The following is a 23504-nucleotide window of genomic DNA, read 5'->3' on the forward strand; positions in this document are numbered from 1 at the left end:
GGCTGCTTCACTGCCCAGGGGAATGAGGCCAAAAAGAAAGACTTGGAGTATAGGCCATTTACCTGGGACAGACTAAAATAATTAAATCTGGATTTCCTAAATCTCAGAAAGCCCTGTATTTCCTAGATTTTGGAATTGTGTCCCCCTCACCTCGTAAATAGTTGTTTAAAGTAAAACAAGAGGAAAATGAGGGAAATTATCTCAATTTCATCTCGGACTACTGGTTATTTGCTAGGCAAAGTAGGAAACTGAGTCTGGAAAACTTGGAAATCCCCCCMAAAAATATATTGGAGAAATTTCATATGTGTKCTTTTGTAATAGGACTTCACAACTCACACCCACTAAAGTTTTTTTCAGCTTTTTCCAAATATTTCACACAGAATCACAGAATGGTTGAGGTTGGAAGAGACCTCTGGAGATCTAGTCCAAACCCCTCCCCTGCTCGAGCAGGGTCACCTAGAGCACGTTGCACAGGATTGCATCCTGATGGGTTTTGACTRTCTCCAGCGAAGGRGRCTCTACAATCGCTCTGGGCAACCTGTTCCAGTGCTCTGCCTACCTCACAGTAAAGTTTTTCCTCATATTCAGGCAGAACTTTCTGTGTTTCAATTTGTGCCCATTGCCTCTTGTCCTGTCCCTGGGTACCACTGAGAAGTCTGTCCCCATCCTCTTGACACCCTCCGTTAAGGTATTTGTAGACATTGATAAGATTTATCTTTATATATTATGAGTCTGTCATGCAGGATGCATGTTTCCAGTCCTATAACCTCAGAAATAGAGTAAATTAGAGAAGTTGGAGCCCAGCATCTTTAAAAGATAGCTCACCATATGACAAACTTCTAATATTATTTTTCTTCATACAATGTAAATAGTACTATGCTTCTAATAACTTACAGTCCAGATAAAATTTGACAATAGATCCTTCCCAAATAATTTTTTGTTGCTACTTTATCAATTATGTATTTGAATTGTTTTATTGGTCTAAAAAATTGCTATGACTTTTTAACCCAAAGCCTTGATTGCGTGCTGCTGTTCTTTATATTTGGTTTTGCTCATGCTTTCCTCTTACCTATTTTTTTTCAAGAAGCAAAACTGGAGGAATTAGCAATGTAATTGTGAATTGCTTTAATATTTGTGCCCGCAAATACCATCCAGGATTAAATGCATCTATGGTTACCATAGATGCGCTAGTACTACTTTCCATTCTTTTTCATCTGTGAAAAGTGTACATATTTTCTTTTAAAATAAGCAGCATATCCTAACAGATTATCAATATAACTGTTTGTCCTGAGTAATTATATTCTGTTTGTAACTTTCCTTAAATAGTGTTATAAATGGTTCATTCCACTATAAATCAAAGAATAATTGTCTAGAAAATATGTAGTGTAACTTTGTGATGTCCTCAAGAATATTTTATTTCTCCTGTGCCAGTGCATGTTGATCTATGTTCCCAATCTGGCAGATAGCTGTGTTGCATTGTGCTTTGTGGTACAACCAAGATGATGATAAGAGATTACCAAAATGTACATTTTGCTAATCTTTTGAGCTTTTGACATTTTAGGTAGTATTAAAATGCTTTTGAATTTATAATTACACAAAGGTGCTACAAGAGAGTACCTTTCTGTAACCATATGAAAACATCTACATTCATTGCTTTMAAAATAGGACGGAGGTATTTTGTCATGGTGTTGACTTGGGTCACTTTTTCAGAACTCTGAAAAAGTGGCAGGGTTTAAAGATAAAAACTTATTTAACAATTTATACATATACATGCACTCAGCTGTGTGGTTAAAATGTGGTCTTGCACACTTGTGTGTGCATAAAGGTAAAAGATGGATAAATGCACTTATAATCACAAGCTTCTTTTCACAGGAAGTATTATATATATTCTTAATGTTTATCTTGTTTACACCAGTGCAGGTTTGGGCCAAACTCTGCTGCCTGTATACCCCTAATTCTACTGTACTATATATGCCAGATAGAAAAATATTTATTATACTACTTTATAGCATCATACACATGTTGTGTATCGTGACTCTGCTATTTTAAGAATTAGATTTCTAAACTTGTGTTCAGTTAGATAAAGCTTTTTTTAAAAAAACAAAATGTCACTTCTGACAGTAACATGTAAAGCTTAGGAGCAGGTGTTCTTCTTTTCCCCTTAAACAGTTATTTTGTAAATATTGTACTCTTAGTTCTGCCTCATATTGACTGATATACCAAGTGAGGAATATGTGGAAAGATATCTTTTCTTTCTCCATGTGCGTATAATTTCTTTTGTCCTTATTCTCCCCTTACACTTCCCATAAATAACAATGAAATTTGCTTTCCATGTTGATGTTTCCTATACTGTTGGACATCTTAAAAAAACTTTTTTAAAGCTTTGGAGGTACAGGATGATAGTTCACTGTTGTTATCTCTGCAGGGCTGCARTCACACTAGCGTTGAAGCCTTCCCAAGTAATAAGATCGTCACTGAAACAAAATGAAGAGAGGTTTATAAGCTTTTTTGCACTGAATTCTCATATTACTACTAGTATCTTAAATGACATTATTTTAGCAAAATGGTAGTCTATACCAGACCTGTACCTTACAGAAACGTTAAYGCTGCTATTATAAAATGCTTCAGTGGTGTAATTTTTTTTGATATATGGAATTTTAGAATGCAAATGCAGTAAATGGTTTGTTTTCCCTTCAAAGAGGCAACTGCAGATAATAAAGATTGTGTGCCATTTAAAATATATGATGAACTTATGGAGTACCATTTTTTAATTAACTTCAAATAACTGTCCTCAATATTCTGTAAAATAACCTTTTTATGTGATCTTGTATGTTTCCTGTCAAACCTTGCGATGATGCACTCGCCACAGGAGACATCAAAATGATGATCTTTAGCTGGTTACATCTGACATTCAAATGTCAAATGTAGATGTTGAGCCTTTATTTGTACGTTTTTACAGTTACTGTACATGAAATATCAAATAGATATTTGGATGCAAGCAAGGCTTAAATAAAGAAACAATTGGTGTGGGCCTGTCTTGGCAGACTCTAGAATCTGAGCTTTGCTTTAAAAATTAAATGTGAAAGTGAATTCAACTTACTGGAAATTAAAAATACTTAATTCTTCTCAACTTTAAAATCTACTTTTTGACATTGAAATACTGAAGAAATCTAAAGTTACATTCTATGCTGCAAGATGTAAAATACTTTTCAGGTCTTAGGTTTGTAAAATAAATTAAATAAATGTGAGTAGTCTTCTGTGATTTGACAGTTAATTCAAAGTTTGTTTTTAATTTTCTTTTTGTAGCTACCAATAGAAAAATAAGGATATGATAAATGAATTTCATATATATGTTTGGGTGCGTCTGTAACTATGCACCTCACTAATACTGTTTTCCAATTTTATCACTCCTCGGTATGTCAGAAATCTCCCTATACATATAACTTTATATAAATTCTGACTTTTCTCAAGCAAATGAAAATAAAGAAAATAAGAGATTAATCTTAGTAAGAATATAAGGGGGGTTTTATTATTTTTATTTTTTATTTTTTATTAAACCTTGCCTGCAACAGCAACTGGCGTGTAATTTTGGCTTATAGTGTGATCTTTGCTAGACAACATGTTTGCAGGAAGAGATGTGATTATGGCTTTCCTCTCCTGTACACCCAGCTGTGTAGCAATGAATTGAAAGTAGATATTAAAAGCTGACACACTGTTCAAGGACAAATACATATTAAGAAAACTCCAAAGCCCCTTATTCTCCATCATTTCATAGCTGCGTAATTGACCGTTTACATTAATCTCTTGTGTCAGTTGTATGCTTTCTAATCTAGGCTTTTTTTTTTTTTCCCCTTTTTTTAATTCTAGCTTTAAAAATGTGAGTTGAATGTCTACAGATAGCGAGCTTTTTCCTGAGTTTTAAGATAGACTAAACTCTGAGGTTTGAACCGCCCTATTAATTTCAATTATCTCCTAACTGCGAAATGTTAAAATGGCAATTCAGCTTTTAGTCCTGTCACTTTTGAACACTTGAGCAGTCGAATGGGCATTTGTGCTTCTATAACTTACTGTCTAATGAACTGTACTTCTGCCACTAAGTGCAAAATGAAAAGAGAATGTTTATTGTTTTGCAAGTTGAGATGGCAATAAAAATGTTTTATTTTGTACAAACAGTTTGCATGTAGGGATTGGAAACATATTTCCTTTGTAAATAAAACATTTTACATTTCCCTTGAGGCATTATGGGATGTTTACTCCTTTAAAGCAGTTGGTAAGGTGACTGGTAATGTAACTGTGGTCTGATCTCTGTGATGACTTTGTGTTCTTGGGAATGCAGTAATAATTACATAACCAGAGTGCTAAATTCTAGTAATATATTTATCTAGTGGTACTTAGTGCTTGTTACTTCTTCATTTTTCTTCCCCAATTGTAGGTAATTTTCAGGTGGTGGAAAATCTCTCTTAGGAATGAATTTCGTGAAGGAAAACCTGGAGAAATAAAAGAATCTCATGAGGATTTTTTGGATGATTCATCTCTTCATAGTAAGATGACAAAATAGTTGCATATTTGCTATGGCATATAATGGAATAATTATGAATATTGATATGTAATAATTTTCATGTAAGGTGATTTCTTTGACTTGTCAGGCTTCTGTGTATGAATTTATTAATATAAATTAATGGATGGATATTGGAAAAACAAAAAGGCATAACAGTAACTGTAAATATGGGATAAATTTGAACAACACTGATAGTTTCAGTATAAGAAAATGACAGAATTAGTAGTAACAGAAATAGGCCAGAAAGCAGTATTTTTATTGCTAATAACTCAGTAACCTCTTAAAATGCTCTGTGCTGTGCCAGCACCATTATCTTTATGGCCATGTCATGAGGCACATTGGATTCCCAGTCTGACTTAACATAAGCCACATCAAAGGCGGTGGTGATGCAGAGGGTGTGACATGAGGTTGGGAATGTGCAGCCAGAGTAAGAAAGGCAGTCAAAATGCAGATTTACAGGACTATTTTTTGAAGCCTGGAAACCAGGGATACAGTAAACAGCTGAAAAGTTTTTGATTTGAGGGGATGGTTGTCCATCAGCTGGTTTGGGGGTGGGAGGAGACAGAAGGGGTCAGGGGGGAGGGATGAGTTGACAGGTCATGTGGACAAGTCAGATAGTTACTAATTTGTGTCATCTTGTAATTTTTGGTTATAAATAACTAAATTCTTTTAAGAAAAATGTCAAAATAACTAATTTCTTTTAAGAGAGATGTCATGTCATAGATTACCATTGCTCATGGCTCAGAGAGGAAATGGTTTCCTGAAAATACTAAGTCAAAGTTGGACTTAATTCAGTAACTGCAGTTAATAGCTGAGCTCTGTGAGCTATGATCTGATCCAAAAAAATGAGAACTGCATAACTGTACCTGAGGTACTGGATTGAGATCTGAGACTTGTACCKGGACAACCTAAGTAGCTCTTAAACACCTTGCATTGGTGAAATTTTCTTRTAAGTTGCACTTGCATTCTTGTTATGTGCMGACCTAAAAGAACTTCAGTTACAGATGTGACTTTACATTTTTTCATATTTTTGTGGTGATTTTTAAAGAGATGTCACTTCCAAATGATGAAGTCTGATCTCTCTCATGAACAGATTCGGTAGACGTTGTCTTCTGTACGTCTAGGCAGAGTAAGAGTGCTGTCCCAGTCAGTATAGCATCTTGGATGGTGGGGGGTAGGATGAGCTTTCTCCTCAAGGAAAAATTTCTTGCAGTTCCAAAAGTAAATATGTCTGTTTCTTCATTTAGAGATAGAAGCAAACCAATTCAGATTTGCTATGCTTTGCTTGTTAAAATGTAACACTTGCTACAGCTTAATGAGTTGTCTTCAAGGGATTTTTTTAGCCCTGGTAAGCTTATACATTCTGGATTTGTTTAACGTGCGTTTCTGACCCCCACTGTAACTTTTGAAACTGGCTGCAAATTTCAAGCAAATCTGATTGAAATAATGACGCTCCTGTAGGCAGCTGGGTGGGGAAGCTATAAATGACTGCCCATAGCGCTGCCCGTGCCAGAAAGGCTGCGCGTTCTGAGCCCAAGTTACGAGATAGAGAAGAATGACAGGAGAGACGTTGTAAACGCCCAAGCCGTGGAAAAAGTTTCAGTCAACRCTCACGGCCCATAGCAAAACAAGTCTTTAATTCCAAATATTACTACTTATTTTGACTAGGAGAGGAATGAAACAATAGAAAATGGTCTGCCATTTGGATCTTTGGATTTGGTTAGTGCTCAAGGAGTGTTTAAGTATATTACGGGATTTTTTTTTGCAATGAATGTTTATAACCACTGTATTACTTGAGGCAAAGAAGAGTTGGACCATTTTTTAATTTGACAAATGTGATCATCGATTTTTATAAACTTGAGTTTTCTAGGAAATAGTTTTCTGTACTTTTTTTTGCTGGTAGTTGCATCCAATTTATAGCTGAATTTTAGTAATAAGTTTTAGTGGTTTTATATTATAAATCTGAGAGTTTTTTCCTCTCATAGTATTTGATATTAATCTAATTTTACAACGAAATATTACAAATATATAATATTTACTATGTTTTTAAGAATTTATATTGATATTACTTCTGTCCATAGCTCTAGCTGTGCCACACAAGCAGTCAGATGCTTTTACATCTCCTTTTCAAGTCCTGTTACAGAAGCCTTGCTGTTGTTTCCCTGTGTAGTCATAGATTTTTTTTTTCTCTCCCCAAAGAATCCTCCAAAAATACATATGCTGGAATAACATCCTAAATATTCTTATTAAAATCTGTGCCAAAGTAGGGTTCAAATACAACAACCCTCACTGGACACACAGTTTGCTACAAAATATTTGGTCTACTCTTACAAGCAAAATGTTTATCTAGTGTTAAGTATTATATTTCCTATTGTCATCTCCTAGTTTTCATTTTTGGGATTTTTTTCTTGAATGTTGGAGATTTTTACAAAGAAAGTGTTACAAAACCAATGTTTAATTTCTTTCTAACGAGGTAAGAAGAAATAGTCCTGCTACAAATGAAACATTCTATCATTCTCTACAGGCATTTGAAACATCCAGGAGAAAACTGGAGAAGTAAACATTTTTTATAATAAATATTGATCTTTTTAGTGAATTTATATTAACTGTCCATACAGCTGTATACTTCCATGTTGGTTTTTATATGCTCATTCTGCAATCATTTTTTCCTGTTTTTTGGTTATTGTTGCATGCCAGGTGGAGACCTAATGAGTATGCTGCTTGCTACTAACCTAAAAGCTTCTAAAATGTTACTTTCATACCAATGCACAGAAAATATTTAGACCCTTGTATACTTTCATATTAATTTTTGATTATATGCAGTCATTATTTTTTCAGTAAGATTTTCTTTTTTTCTTTAGGGGGAAAAAAAGCATTTGCAGAATGCATAGTACAGAAAGAAAAACACCTTTTATAGTGTAAAATTCAACAACAAAAGTCTGGGATATTGTCTCTGAACAGTACATTTATTTTTCAGTTTAGTTTCCTGTGCTGGAGTTCTGTGAAATGTTATTCATCTACCTGAAATGCTCCCTCTCCCTATTCCCTCCCCCTTTTTTTCTTTTTAGATGGTGAAGTAAGAGGTCTTCCCCCCCCCCCCCCCATAATGACAATAGAGCTAAAGAGATTTTGTATATGGCTAGATTTTCATTATGTTTTTTTCAAAACTTAATTCATTAATGAATTAAGCTCATCATTAATGCATGATCAGGTAAGCTAGAGAAGAGACATCTGTTTACATTTTTGGATGAATAAACAAATAGTACAAGTCATCACTTAACTAGGCAGTACTCTTAAGGGTGAAAATCTTACAGAAAACGTGGAGCTGGATATCGTGTCACAATTAGTTCATCATTAGTTGCAGATCCATCTTTAAAGTAAGATAAATACTGTTAAATGTATTTTAAAACATCCAAACCAGGCCACATTATTATATATTATTATTTGTGGAAATAAATGGTCAACTCTCAAGAAAACCTCAAGCAGCAGCAAATATTCATAGGGTAGTTTGTTTAACAATTCTGCCCGCACATTACGAACATCATTGTTGTTGTCTTAGTATGTCTTAGTATGTTGTCTTAGTATGCCGAGAGTTGGATCATTATTTTCTACTAGTTTGAATTAGAACAGTCAGCCAATTTTTAGTTGAGTATGTAAGTCATTTTGATACTTGTATAAGGAGCTTGAGCAAAATGACCAATTATATGGAGCTGAAATACTTGGAAAGCAACAAAAAAAATGATTATCAACAGCAGACTGTACATGAACTTATAGCAACAAAAAAACAGGTTGCGCAGTATTGGGCCATTTACTCAAAGACATGAAAGTAAGGCAATAGCCTTCATTTACATCATTACTGTGGGAATATTTGGAACAGAGGAGAAAAAAAGTCAATCAGAAATAAATCTTAACTGTGAAATCCTAGAATTTGGAAGGCTTTCAAACATATTAACATAAGCTTGTCTTTTATAACTAATCTGACAAAATATTTTGGAAGACAAACTGCTGCATAGGAATAGGATGTGCTTAGTGACTTAATATAGTCTCAGCTTCCATGATTGTGTTTCTCTCTCTCTTTGAAGGTAATATGAACCAGAAAATATACTGTAGTAGTTGATCTTTAAAAAAAATGAAAAACAAACAAAAAAATCCCTATGGATACATTAGAAACATTTCACTGCAAATAAAATAGCAATTCTGCTTTAGCTTTGATTCCTACGTCCCAGTATGGGAAAAGTCTTTTACACATCTAGGTGATTATATTCATGCCATTTGTTCTTAGGCAACAACAGGCAGCTTCAAAATTTACTGCTGATCATGGATAAATGAATRTTGAATTCAAGATCTTATTTTGTAATGATCAAGTGTTTATTAAAGCAAGTTGATAATACAGATAAATGAGCTGAAGAAATATTAAGTTCAAAAGCACGAGTTCCAAGTTGGACATTGAAGCAGAAATAATAATTCATATAAATACAGAATGGGGAGTAGCTCACAAGGTAGCAGATCTATAGAAAAGAATTGAGGTTGTAGTGGATCACAAAGTGAACGAGCCACAACAACATGCACTGTGGAAGATAACTCTTCAGTTAAACCACTGAAATTAAATTGAACCCACATAAGGTAAGAAGCAGAACTAGAGAGCCTCTTGACATCATAGCCATCACTATTTTCCCCAAAGCATGCAGCTGAAGTGCTTTTTGTGGTTGTTTTTCTAGCTTCTTCCTGAATAGATAGCACGGTTTATTTAAACAACATAAAGCAAACTTTATACACACATGTGTGTGCGCATAGACACATACAAGTACACGTTACCTGTAAAAAATGGATCTAGGCAAGTTTCAGTTCAGGCATGCTGCTGTTTTGATGCTTCTCGGTTGAGACAAGTTTCCACTATACTAGACAATGTATAGAGTTTTAATTATAGCCTATTCTTACTATATAAGCTTCCTAGATGTCACTAGTCTGAAGTGAAATATTTATTATTAATATTCAGTATTAGATACTATATGCTCTTTTTTCAAGAGAACATCCAAAACATCCAAGCCATTTTTTTTTAAGTAAGTGTGAAAAATACGGGATTATTGGGAAGAAATTTCAGACTTTTATAAATCTGTTGTCTGTTTGGATTTTTTTTTTTTTTTTTTTTTTTTTTTTTTTTTTTTTTTTTTTTTTTTTTTTTTTTTTTTTTTAATCACAGTTCAAATTGCTATAGTATTTGGTGCCAATGTTCTGGAACATGTCCTCAATCTGTGCCGAGGTAACTATGACTTCCTGGAACGGCTTCCTGTCCCTTTGCTCCTGTACATCATTTCCTTTCTGGAACTTGAAGATATTGCCAGGCTTTCTCAAGTTTCACACAGATTTAAAATGGTAAAAAAATAATAATAAAAAATACGTTATTTTAAAATTGCTAACTTTGCTGTGTAGCATGCTGTCTTTAATTCATCTCACATTTAACATAATCATTGCCTGCTTTACTTTGAGTTTGTGGTTATTGAGTAATCATCTCTATACAGATTGCTAAGTGTGTATAACAAAAAGTAGATTTTGGACTGTTGATCAGAGAAACGCTGTGCCTATCCTGCAAACTTTCTGTTTTATATATATATAAAAAAAATGCAACTATCCAGATAATCCTAGTATAACCGATGGTTGGGTGTTATGCACTATTGCCAGGATTAAATATTTGAAAGGTAAAACTTATATGCGCTATGTATATATAATAAAAAGTATAATGGGCGTGTATATTCAAAACATAGAATAGTAAGGTTGGAAGGGACCTCTGGAGATCATCTATTCCAACCCTCAGCATAGTCCATACAGGAACTGAACCCGCGATCTTGGCATTGCAACACCACGCTCTGACCAACTGAGCTAAACCACGTAAACGTTATATATGCAATGCATTATTGTAGTGCCTAGGAGCTCCACCTGCGGACCAGGATCTCCTTATGCTAGACTCATTATAAACAAAAAAATCACTGCTATTCCTAGACATCTGATACCTTAAGTCTTTGACAAAAGTTAACAGACAGTTATGAATAAATATAGGAAAGTGAGGTTTGGGTTTTGGGGGGATTGTTGGTTTTTTGTTTTAGTCAGTGGTATTAGCACAGTAGCAGCCAAACAGTGGTCAAGTTTCTTCTGTTTTTTTGGGGGGGTGCGGGGCAGGGTTTGGGGTTTTTTGGTAGATCTTGCAGCAAAGAATTTTAAGAAACAAAGGAGAAGAATGAAATTACTTTATGGATGCTTACTTACTAGGAAATTTTTTCCAAGCAGCAGGAAAGTATGGGAAAGAGGATGAATGTGCTCAACTGAAAATTTAACAAGTGAATAATGGAAGTTGGCACTGTTGGCTGATCAGAGCTAAGCATAGCCTCTCAGTGCTGAATGGGGTAGCAAACAGGGAAAGGATAGCCTGGAAGTCCCAGAAGAGTGAGGCCCAAGCAATTGGTGCAAAAAGAGAAAATTGCAGGATAATTGAGGTTGGAAAGGACCTTGGGAGGCATTCTATTCCAACTTCCTGCTCAGTGCAGTGTCAGCGAATTGGAAAGACAGAAAGAGATAACATTTTCTAAGCCGTGATCTAGGAAAATTATTTTTGCAGCTGCATGCTGAATACGTCAGAATTGCATTTTCTATCCCACGCAGAGCAAGAGAAAAGGCTGTTGTGGTAACTCAGGTACAAATAAAGGGTTTTAGCTTATGAAAAGTAGGATGATAAGCATATTAAAGAGAAAACTAGGAACCTAGAATGAAGTGTGTCAAGTTGTGGATTTTACAGTCACTGAAAACTTTGGTAACATTGAGACCTTAGAATGAAGATTAAAAAACAGATTTAGTCTTTGAATCTAATGTGACAGCTAGGTACTCACTGAACAGCTTGAGAGAGACAGATTAGCCTCTTAGTTTGGGGAAGAGGCTGCATCCCTGGTAGAGAGTACATCTCAATCATATTCTGGAATGAGGTTACTCGCAAGGTTTGTATTATTTTGAAGTTGTGTGGCCCAGGATTTCAAGCAAAGTTCTGCTGAAGATTGCTGACAGTTCAAGAGGGCAAGGTTGTGCTGCTGTTCCTAAGGTGTGCCTACAAAGATGTCACAGATACTTCGGTGAGAGTGAGTTCAACCAAGCACAAGAAATAGACAGTGTAAAGAGAGACCTTGAGAGGAAATGGCATGATAGGAAAACAGTGCAAGTCTTGAATTTTAGAGATGAAGAGCTTATGAAGGGCTAGACGAGCTTGCTGAGTTCAGAACTTTTTTATTTCAGTATGAAGGTAGATTTTTTTATATTGTGATGAGGAAACAACCAATAGCAGGTGAGAGAATTAAAAAAGACTAAAGGAGAGGAGGAGAATGGATAGAAGGGAGATCAGGAAATTGTTTGTTAGTATATTTGGAATCTGTCTGTCATTTGTAGAAAGTGAGTGGTATAGGATTAGTTAGTGTGGACAGTAGTCAACTTTCCATTAGTTTAACACAACACCTTGGATATTTGGTATTTAAGGAAATTCCAGAAAGAATTAACTTGCATGATAATGAAGATAAAATTTGGCACAATGACATACTCTGTTACAAGTAGTAAAGGAAATAATCTGTTACCACTAGTAATACCATGCTCTCTTCCTCACATTTGAGCAGTATTTTTTAGGAGATGAAAAATGTTGTCTTAGTACTAAGAATTTTAATTTCAGGACTAATTTTTCGGTAGGTTGGAGTGCTGTTGTATATGGGACTCTATAACATATTCAGATTTTCAAATAGGCGTAAATGGTATACTGAAGTTATATTAATGTTCTAGCAGATTTAAAACTTTTATTATAACTAAAAGAAGCGCAGAACATGGAAATGGAAGGAGGACATTCTGGAGGTTTGCGGCTCATGCGCGCTGTGCCTGGAAGGGAGTAGGGCTTCTGTGCTGCTTTTCAGTTCTTCAGTTAGCAGAGTCCTGAACACCAGTTCCTTCAGCTTAGGGCAGTCTCTGCCCTTGCTGCTGAGCCCTGATGATGGGTAACGATCTGGAATGGTCTTGGCACTCAGGATGGAAAAGTGGGGTGTCAAAGGCACTGTATTTCCAACCTATACAGTGCATCCATGTAGGCCGAGCAAAACAGAAATCTCTGTTACACAAAGCATGGCATTAGTTTTTTGCTGTGTAGTTCGCATATTGAAGGAATCTGAATACTTAGATTTGAAGTATTTTAGATTTTCTTCAGGTGCTGCTTTTAAATATTACAAAAGAAGCTCTTTTTGAGAAAGAAACAATCTGCAGAAGCCCTAATTTGGACACCCCTATTGAACCACTGCGGGAGTTTTTGAAATAAAGTTTCAGCAAGCTCTTATATCATGTTATCTTCCAACACAAGCTTAGTACTGGATTCCTTTAGTTTATATTGTTCAAGATCTTTAGATGCTCAAAAAAGGCAAAATCATTTAAACTACAAAAAGGAGAACTGCTCCTTTCTGTGCGCTGAAACAGGCTGCTCCCGCCAGAGGGAGCCAAGTTCCCARTGCAGACGGGAAAATGAACGTTTCSGGAGGTGGGCAGCGAGCAGCGGTACCCGGCGGCGCCCTGCCTCTGCCCGGGGGCAGCCGCTGTGGCCCCACGGCTCGTGCCGGTCCTCTCACTTACGGAAAGGAAGATCTAACTGCTGTGCAATTCAGAAGCCATTAGCACGGAAAGAAAACAATAATATCATCTTTTTTATCTTTTTTTCTTTCAGTATTGTGTATTTATATTTTATAAATATTTATTTAAACACCACATTGTATTTGAAAGTACAATATGTGGTAGGTATTTGAAAATACAATATAAAAACCAGTCTCCACCATTTTTAACTTAACGATGCCGGTTTTTCATAGGAACAGTAGGAACAGTTAGAGGAAGATACGAAGCAAAAGTTTAAAGGAAACTATAAAAATGCATCTATTTTTATTTCAAGACTTTTGTAGCAATTTCTCCCCAATAATCCCTGTTTTTTCTTTGCTAGAATATGCTAGCATATTGTGTGTGCCTACAATATGATCATTCTTACAATTCAACAAGAACAGAAATAGGACCACAGTGTGCTCTGATACAGCCTTGCTGGAGTCAGTGAATGAAAAGGTTCAAAGTATCCAGTTGTTGAAAGGGGAAGTAATATATGACTCTCTGGTACATCAGCACTTTTCACAGGAGGGAAGACATAAAAATAGAAGTTATACCAGGACTTTTGCATTTCTATTTCTGTTACTAATTATAAGGGACAAACTTGTCACTTGCATTGGGGTAATCTAGTACAATTCCACTTAAATGAGTGCATTTAAGCCTTTAAAAGACTGGAGCATTTAGGAGAAGAATCAATGTTAGTAGGCCCTGGTATCACTTATAATGGTCAGATGATACATAATGATGCAATCTATTTTCCTCATCTTTTTTTTGTGGTGGATGTATTAGCTAACAAAATACATCACTTTTTCTTATTATTTCTAATATAACATTTCCACCTGTGCCTATTTATGGATTCACTCTATAAGACAGRAGCATCTGCTGAGAAACAGACTTAATCCCTGCAATGCTTGTAAGAGCTTCATAAAATCACATTTCTGATTAAAATGTGTTTCTATTTTATCTGTGTATGTATTGTAAAAATGCAGGCTTTTGATAAACTCCAAAGACAACTGTTAACTGTACCGTGAACAAATGCATTTGGCTTCATTTACTTACCTTGAAAACAGGTATGTATTTGTGATGTGATTTCTACATCCCACCGAGTTGTGGGGTATAAATTTGCCCAGCTTCACTGATTTCACTGGGGCTGTATGAATTTTATACCACAAAAGAGTTTGGCATTATACCTCCCCTGTTTCAATGTAGTAGAAATGCCTTCAGCATCACCCCGAAAGAAACTATTAGAAYTTTTAGCAGAAGACTGTGTTAGTATCTTGCATTGGCAACACTGGACAAAACTTCCACTGATGCCACTGTGGGTTTCAGCTAACACTGTGTCTTTCACGATAGCATACGCTTACAGTGACCTTCATACATGGTGGTTGTGTTGTCTAATCACATTTCATGCAAATAAAAATGATCAGTGAGCAGTGAATAAGCCTATTATGATTTTTAAGCCTCTACTTTCTCTTATAACTAGATATGTAACAGTAACACGCTATGGGAAAGTATTGTGGAGAACTTGTGTGACACAATTACACCTGAAATGAGAGAACTGGCACAGGAACTGGGCTGGAAACAATTCTTCTTCACAAACAGACTTCAGCTGCAGCTGCAGCTCCGAAGGAGGCGGCAGAAACATGCTGAAAAGGAACAGCTAACTGAATAAAGACGCATTTTTTCATTGAGGCAACCGATCTAAAGTGTGGATTTGTTGTTTATCAGGTTATACTTACTGACTTTTCTTCTTTATTAGGGAAACTAAGTTAATTGAAAGATTAAAAGATTAAAAATATGTCTTAATGGAGGCAACACGTAAATAATCTTTAACAAGCTGGGCCTCTTGAAATTTTATTATACTCAGCAGCACAGCAATTACTAGAAATAGAAGAGATGGTGGCTCCCTTGTACTTCTTTCTGACTTCTTATGAATTTTGTGTATATACCATGCCTAGTCCATGTTTGATAACGAATGCTATGGCATTGTCATCATTACCTTTATAGAACCAGAAAGAAAACCATTAGTTCTTACTACAAGAATTGCTGATAAATGCTGAATTTTTACTGTCTACCATAGCAAATTTTCAATGTTTATAGGGGAGTAACATAAGCCCAGTTTCAGTTTGATGTGTGTTAAAACATTTTTAAATTAACTCAAGCAAATAATCACTTTGTCACCATGAAGAAACTTCTTAGTTTGATCCACACCCTCAGTAACCAATCTTCCTCATTTTGAACAATCCATCAAAATCATATTTAAGGCATACAGTTGGAATGGGATATAGGCAAATTTTTCCTTGATGTTGCTGATGAAGGAACCTCTCTGAGTATTTGACTTCTATTGTCAGAGTTGTGTATTTGATAAGAGATATTTGCTATTTTACAAGTCCGTAACAGTGGTTACTTAAGGGTGTTTTAAACCAAAGGCAGTTCTTTTTGACATTTTTGAGGTACTCTAGCAATCAAATTCAGTAATTAAGAGGTCAAATATTACTACTATGAAAGTACTGATTGATTAATTTAATATTTGCCATTGACTTGACTTAAGACCTAAGCATTAAAAACAGTGATTGCAATAATATCTGGAGGGCTCCATCTATTCAACTTCCACCGAGTTCACTTAGGTTGCCTACATAAAATCTATAAGTTAAGGCAATGTAATCCTGAAAATTATGTAAATGGTTAGCTCTGTCTAATCAAAAACACTAACACTAAATTTATTATAATACGTAGGGCACCTAGGATTAAAGATCTATTTCCTTTGTAAAAGTGTGACAATGTACCAATACTCTTGAAGTGTTTGGTGATAACAGATCTTTAGGTAAAAGATTCGCTCTTCAAGCACTTARGCACATTCTTTTCTCTTTGTATTTCCATTTAGGTCGATGACAAATGATTTTCTCACGGGCATAAAACACTGCATTCACAAAATTTCTGTTCTGTGTAATAAAGCACTGTAAACTTTAGTTCTTYAGATGATTTTAAAGAACTATAGTATATGAGCAAAGCTGCTAAAGACTAGACCCTCTTTTCTCACTTTCTGTCAATTTGCCACCAGTTAATTTTTTTGTTGGTTTGTGCTCTCGTAACTAATTCAGGCTGTTCCAGGTTCGGAAACCAGAACCCATGCTAGCACTAAGGACTGACTGAATATTAATTGAAATTCCTAATTTCACTTTGTTTTGTCAGAATACCTCCCCATCTCCTTGGTCAACTATATAACTGTCCCTTCTGTTAGAAGAAATGAGAATAATCATTTTGTAGGAGAATCTTCATTTTTTTAAGTTTAAAAAATGAACTGAGTTGGCAAATGAACAGCAAGTGAAATTGAAGGTAATGTAAGTTTATTCCCAGTATACAGCCCAGCAAGGAGATATAYTGCAGATTTCATAACAGAACAAAATATGCATTAGAGTAATTTGCAAATAAAATTGTTTTTGACAGAAGACACAAGTGAAGTTCCAAGTGTAAAAGATACATATCTTTCAAAGCAAAACAAGAAAAATAGTTGCAAATCACCACTTCCATGTGTGTATATCTGTATATATTTCACTAATGAAGGATACTTCAGTTAAAATCTAGTAGCAGCATTCATACCAAGAAGACACTAAACTTGTAACTAAAGGACTGATCTCAGAGGGCCATACATACTGTACCATATCAATAAACTGATCTAAGTTTTGCAATAGTTCAGGGTTTTCTTAAGGTTTTCCTTTCTTACTTGACTTGTTCCAGTGTTCTATTTTAAAATATGTCCCTGCCAGCAGTTATAGAGGCACAAAACTATGCTGATGAATTATAATACAGAATAATATGTCAAAGTTCAGAATCTTTTAACCAGCCTTGCAACTACAAAAAAGATCTGTATAATTATACTGTTTCATGCTGAACTGCCTGCCAATATCTGTTCAATTTATTTGAAGAGTATCAATTGTTTTTAGAGAATTTCAGCAGCATATATCGGTATTAAACTAAGAACCTGATTTATCATGTAAAGAACTTTAAAAAGCTAACATGACAAAAAATTAAGAAGTGGTTTTCATTTGATATATGAAAATTAACATCAGCTTCACCTCCTAAAGCTGAGAAAAGTATGTTTTGTAGCATCATACAAAACATTCCATGCTGATCACCAGGTGCTTGGTGTTGCTTAAGACAATCCATTTAAAGATTTTAAATGGTCTTTAGCTTTTCCTGCTTTGTATTAGCAAGTAAACATTAAAAAGTAACTAGTCTTAGCTAGTTCATGCTGTACTTGTATATAGCAACACAACTGATCATAATTTAATGTTTTTTTGTTCTGAAATTAATTTTAGCAAAACGTAACATGCCATAGTCTAGTTCTTTCTAAAATGATATTTTGTCTCTGTTKCTTTAGTATTGGTTACTGAGGGTAAATTCCCACAGAAGGAATCAAAAAATGATACAAAAAGTTATACAATATGTCTAATCGTGTAAAGCAGCCAGGAACTTCAAATTGTTTCTGAARTCATTTTCCTGTCAGGGAAATCCTAGGTGAAGTGCTTCAACTGTAAGGCATCAAACTATGAGGCAGGTTTAAGAAACTGAATAYGCCGTAACAAAATATTACTTTCTCTCTTATATTTTAGATACTATGTTAGAGATATTTATTAAAGGAGCTGTTGTGCACATAAGTAAGTTATTTCTGCATCATAAAAGACTGCAAACTAGAATCAGACCAAAGTTAGCTTCCCAAAGCATAACTTAGAAAATACAGAAAGTATTCAGACTGATCTCAGATGTCTCTGTACCTGCCAGGGGTATGATCAGCAGCTCTAGGTCAGTTAAATCGAGTATAGCAATTTACATTGGATCTGCTATATCCTAACAGAGCTAAATCTCAGTAAGCAAAATTAGAAAATGCTCTATGCACAAGTCCAAATTCTGTTCTCAATCAATATAAATCATGAATAACTGCTCAATCTGAAATCACAATTCCAGAAATCATTCCACCTGAACATGGGAACTAGTATAATAGATCATCAGACTTTGCTGCTCATCATTTCTGTGGAAGAATCAAATTAATATTTTCCATTCATTCTCTGGTTTTGCTTTTATATTTGCTTTACTTTAGGTGCATTAAGTATCAGAGCATTTTTAATGCAGCCTGTATATGAGGATGGCTACTTTATTAAACAATTGATACTTTAAAAAAAATAAAATATAAGAATCTCTGAAGTAGAGAGCCCTTTCAGAAAAATATAAGAATTCTATTTCAATTTTTCATCACAGAAATAGTAATTTTAATGCATTAAATTAACTGAATTCTAGCTCTAGTATTTCAGTGGTACTAACTAGCCAGGTAAGAAATACCATCATCTTCTCATACTCAGTAACTAATCTTTTATCAGCTAGTATATATAGTAGGAAGAATTTTTGTACACCATTCATACTCAGGTAAGATTCTCTTCTAGGACTTGTGTAAATCCAGAGTAACTGCATTGCAGTCAATGGAGTTTCACCAGTGTGTAGTGGTGAAAAGAGAATAAAGTGTCACAGTTTCTACCACTGTTCAGATTTTAAAAGACTGGTAGTGTGCTTCTAATTATGTATTTGTTCTAAAGTAAAAAAAATTAACTCATTTTAAAAGCATGTATCTAATAATTTATTAGCATTTTGGAGCATGTTTTGTTTTCACTTTAGTACAGTCAATGTGATTGGTTCCATAAGAACAGCTTTATACTGCCACATAATAGAAACATAAAAACAAGAAATTCTGTAGAAAAAACATCTGTACCATTGCTCTATACTTGTGCTTCTTCTGTAGATTTTTCTCTTGGTTGTTTCTTTTGAATACAAGGTTGGCTAAGTAAAAATATTATTCCCACCATGTATAGCAAGCCACATATGTAAAAAGAAAAATCGTATTTTTGTGTGATGTCATAGATCCAACCTGCAAAACAAGGACAAAATATGTTCATTACAAAGCTCGAGAACAAGAAAAATTGCATGGGAGTATACAAACAATATTGCACGTTTCTCTCATGACATTTCAGTCAAATCGTTATTTTTCTTGTGGAAAAAAGAGGTGGTGATTCTGTCCTCCTCTAGATGCTACAAATAGAAATGCATTAACAAAATCTGTTGTTCAATCACCACAACCTAGAACTAGTACAAAACATACCCCATCATTTAAGTATTATGGAAATCTTAAAATGGGACTCACAGCTTTGTGTCCTTTGTGGTCCTAAGAAGACAAGCAAAGTTAACTCTAAAGCTATACATTTTTCAGATATATGAGTATAATCAATCTGACTTTAAAAGACACTTTGGAATCTCAAACCAATTATTTATTCCACTCCACTATTGTCTTTGTAAAATGCCTGATACTACTTCCGCATTATGCGGGTTAGATTGAATGCTGTGCCTTGTGCAAGCACACATATTCCCTATAGCTTTCTCAAGAACTCGGATACAGATAAATGCTTTTTCAAAAGACACAATCTCAATACTGTGATGACGCTCCTTTCAACCTTAATTCCTTGGCAAATGCAAAACTACCTTAAAATTATTTCAGAAAGGTTTGAAAACACAAAATAGCAAAATTCTCTCATGCCTTGCTGGTTGCATTGTAATGTAATCTTAAGATCAGAAGCTTATTTTACACCAAATAATTGCATCCTATTGGTTTCATTACTAAAGACAAAATACAAAGATATGTTCAGCGTAGACTGAGAGGTGCTAAAAAATGTATAATTGAGTAAAACATTGCTGCTTTTCAATGGATACTGAATGAGCTTTCTTCTAAATCATTTTAACACTCTCTGGTGCAAAGAGAGAGTAAGATAATTGTTGTGCTGCTAATAGCTTTAGTTCAGCCTAGTGCCATCCCTTGCTGACCATGACCATTACTTATAAGGCTTCTTAAAAAAAAAAAGGAAGAAAGAAAGAAAGAAAGAAAAAAAAAAGAAAAAGGATTATTTACAGGACTGTAAAAGCTAGCCATAGTCTGGCTATGGTATTGACAATCAGTATGTATTTCTGTCCTGTACTTTCCCACCTCTTTCTATGGGTAAATTTATAATGAATGTTTGTTTGAACCTAAGTGACTTCAGGGATGACATGACATATGCTTCTTCCTTCTGCTGTGGATGGCAGTAAAGATATTATGGGCAGTGCAGCCCCAAAAATAGATATTGCTGTCTGAAGGAAAACCAAAGCCAGTTCAGCTGAAAATAAGTTGAATCAACACATCCATTGGCAGCTTAAAGTGGTAAAGCCAAAACACAGTTTATAGTTCTTGGGGGTAAYAGTATGGTACAAATATCTGCATACCCTGAAAACTGTCTAACCATCATCTTTTCACCTAGATGTAGGCATGAGCATGTATGTGAATATAGTGCATATACTACACAAAACACATAACAATAGGTTAACCTGTTCTCATTTTTTAAATGTATATGATAATTTTTTTAAAGAAACACACCATTGAAAGGGTAGCTTGTAATACATATGGGTTATTTGCAAGGATGGTGATTTGTAATATGTGAATAGCCAGCAAATGTAATCTGTAAATATGTTCCATGTAAGGATGGAGATTACAGTCCACTCTGGAGCAAGTGTAATTTTGTTAACCACACATTTTTGTAACACAAGAAAGATCAATAATATAGACAGTCATGTCGTTATATCATACAAACATCTGTTGATTAGAAATTAGAGCTTTTTACCTGCAAAGGGTGGTCCAAGCAATGCAGATATTCCATTGGCACAAATGATGATGCCATAGGCATTTGCAAGATGTTTAGTTCCAACTAAATCTTCAGTCACAACAGGCATAAGTGAAAAATAGCCACTAGAAAATCCTATTAGAGCACAAATCACAGCCAGACTAATATATGTTTGCATTAATGGCAAAATAAGAATACAGGTGACCAGGGTAAAGTTAGCCATGAGGAAGACATTCCAAGTGCTGATGCAAGGTAAATCGGAGATGATTCCAAGGATCACTTTACCAAATATATGAACAATGGCTATAATTGATGTCAAAGGAAATATATTATTCTGACTTGATAAGCTGTACTGCTTGACTATTTCTGGAAGATGAATAAAGGGAATGACAAAGCTGCTATAGGCAAACAAAGCCCAAATTATAAAGGCCACAAACACTCTATTGGTAAACAGTGATGCAGCTCCAAAGTAACTGGAGTACCATATTCCAAACCCCTTCCTGACTGTAACAGTCAGCTGGCTCACTGTCTTAAGAATGCACAGTCCATACATATTCTTTCCACTTCTAGATTTACCTCCACTTTCTATGCGTTGAACACTGTCAAGCACTTCTTCATTTGCTGCCTCTTCTCTTTTTTCCTGTTCTTCATTTAAGACTCCATTAGATTTTATAGTTTCTGTGGAATGGGACAGAGCTTTTGCATGATGAACGTCGTCATTATTTCTCACAACATACTTTTCATTGACAACCTCTTTGGAAGAAAGTGGTCTCATGAGTGCCCCACAGACACAAAGGTTCAGAGAGATCGCACCCTGGATGAACATTGCATTCCTCCATCCAAATTCCACACAAAGATACTTCAGTAAAGCAGTCATTAAGAAAGCTCCAAACCCTGTTCCTGTTGTACTGAGTCCCTGTGCAAGTGCTCTTCTCTTCTGAAAATACTGTCCTACCATGACCACTGCAGGTAGATAAACCATGCCACTTCCAACACCTAGGAAAATAAAAGTTGAAATCAATCTGAACATTCTGCCAGCAAGATAAAAAGCAGCAGCACAGGTTAAYAGCAAATATATCAAATTTATTCCTAACTTTTGTGCAAGTAAAATAATAAAATGAGGAACAGATAATCAATTCTCATACTAACTTTCATTTGCTAAATTTTACTATTTTTCAAAATTTGAAATATTCATTCCAGTGAGATACAGTACTGCTATTTAACTGTTCAAAAAACTGAAACACATTGAAGATAAAACCTTTATCTCAGTTCAGTATAACAACACTGGAAAGCACCAAAGATCCCACAGTAAGTCAGTGACAGTTAAATACAGAGAAAAACATAAACAAACCCCATTTTGAAATATGTGTATTTATAATACTCGCATCTGATTCTAGCAGTGATCAGAAATTGCCTAGGATCAGGTGTTGTTGCTTTTGCTTAAGTTCACCAGCAGTGAAAATCTACAGCTGATTTTTCTGCTTGCTTTGTAATTACTGAGCCACAGGAATATCAGACACGTTTCACCAGCGAGCAGAGATGAGACCTTGCATAGAGTTCAGGTTTCTCTTTGAACACTCCTCAGCTAAGGAAATATAAGGGCTGGCCACACAATTGCAAATGTGATTCAATAATCCTTAATGATAAATAATTATTAATATTTAATGATAATGATTATTGCTAATAAATAATAGTAATAGTCAATTAATAGTATTAATAAWAAAATAATAAATCCTCAGTAATCTGATTCAATAATACTTAAAAGGCATATTCTTAAAGGGTATATCTTGAATTTTGTAGGAAGTGTATCACTTGTAATTAGAAAACAGGATATTAGTTATACTTATTTCAAGCAGAAAGTTTTGAGAGTCCTGCAAACACACCATTAATTTGCCAACTTGTAACAGATGCAYGTTTTTTCTCACAGCAAATCCCTGACATTTATGGAGGACAAGAGTAATAGCATATGAATAAAATGTTTTCAGATTCACTATGGTCATAACTTAAAACCGTGTTTTAGGCTTAGAAGTTTTCCTAAGGAGCAGGTAACCAAGCTGCACGGTGCCCTGCAGGCAGATCTGAGGGAGCGCYGCTGCCATTCTAGCGAGGCCTGAAAAACTCCTCAAAATCATTCCATCGTACGGTCAGAGTTGACCTGTTTTGCCTGCTAGAAGCATTTATTTCTTTGCTAGGCAAACACATGACCAGGTTTTATTTGGCRCAAGTTTTCCCTCAGCAAATCCAGGCAAAACTCTTCGGGGAACGCCTCTGCCCCCCCAGGAGACCCCCGGGTGGCCGAGCGCTGGTCTCTGCAACCACCTGTGGAAAACAGCCTCGAGTCTCCTCGTGTCCCACCACCACCGCCCCGCTTTTACTGCGCTTCCTCAGGTCCTGAGGAATAAGAAATTCTATAAATGGTTACGGGTTATTTTTCGTTCGGCAGGGAGCGAGGCGGGAGGCCGCTACCTGCGGGCGCCGCCACGCTCCCGCGTGACTGCCGGGCCGCGGGCGGCTCCGCTCCCGCTTCTTCGAGGATTCGACGCTTCGGCCGGCAGCGGAGCGCGCGGCGCTCGGCGCCGCCGCGGGGCAGAGACCAGGCG

At 35.5% G+C, this 23504-nt stretch overlaps 2 protein-coding genes across 3 annotated transcripts in view; one reads left to right on the plus strand and one right to left on the minus strand.

The window, feature by feature from the left end:
- FBXO36 (F-box protein 36) overlaps positions 1-14906 on the plus strand; it is a 30607-nt gene extending 15701 nt beyond the window's left edge. The window contains exons 2-4 of one of the 2 annotated variants that reach the window (XM_085298622.1): positions 4433-4541; positions 9759-9931; positions 14694-14906. In XM_085298622.1, coding sequence (XP_085154748.1) covers positions 4433-4541; positions 9759-9931; positions 14694-14882 — 471 coding nt within the window. In that variant the 3' untranslated portion in view covers positions 14883-14906. The remainder of the gene's footprint in view (positions 1-4432; positions 4542-9758; positions 9932-14693) is intronic. The other variant, XM_085298623.1, reaches the window with a different exon arrangement.
- A 4016-nt stretch (positions 14907-18922) lies between these two features.
- The window catches only part of SLC16A14 (solute carrier family 16 member 14), a 14576-nt gene continuing 9994 nt past the window's right edge, over positions 18923-23504 (minus strand). The window contains exons 6-7 of the mRNA XM_085298526.1: positions 20905-21900; positions 18923-19127 (exon numbers count right to left, since the gene is read on the minus strand). Of these exons, the coding sequence (XP_085154652.1) occupies positions 18979-19127; positions 20905-21900 (1145 nt within the window). The 3' untranslated portion in view covers positions 18923-18978. The remainder of the gene's footprint in view (positions 19128-20904; positions 21901-23504) is intronic.

Source organism: Rhea americana, unplaced genomic scaffold, assembly GCF_003343005.1.
Source record: "Rhea americana isolate MKP2758 unplaced genomic scaffold, rheAme1 scaffold_14, whole genome shotgun sequence".
Taxonomy (NCBI): domain Eukaryota; kingdom Metazoa; phylum Chordata; class Aves; order Rheiformes; family Rheidae; genus Rhea; species Rhea americana.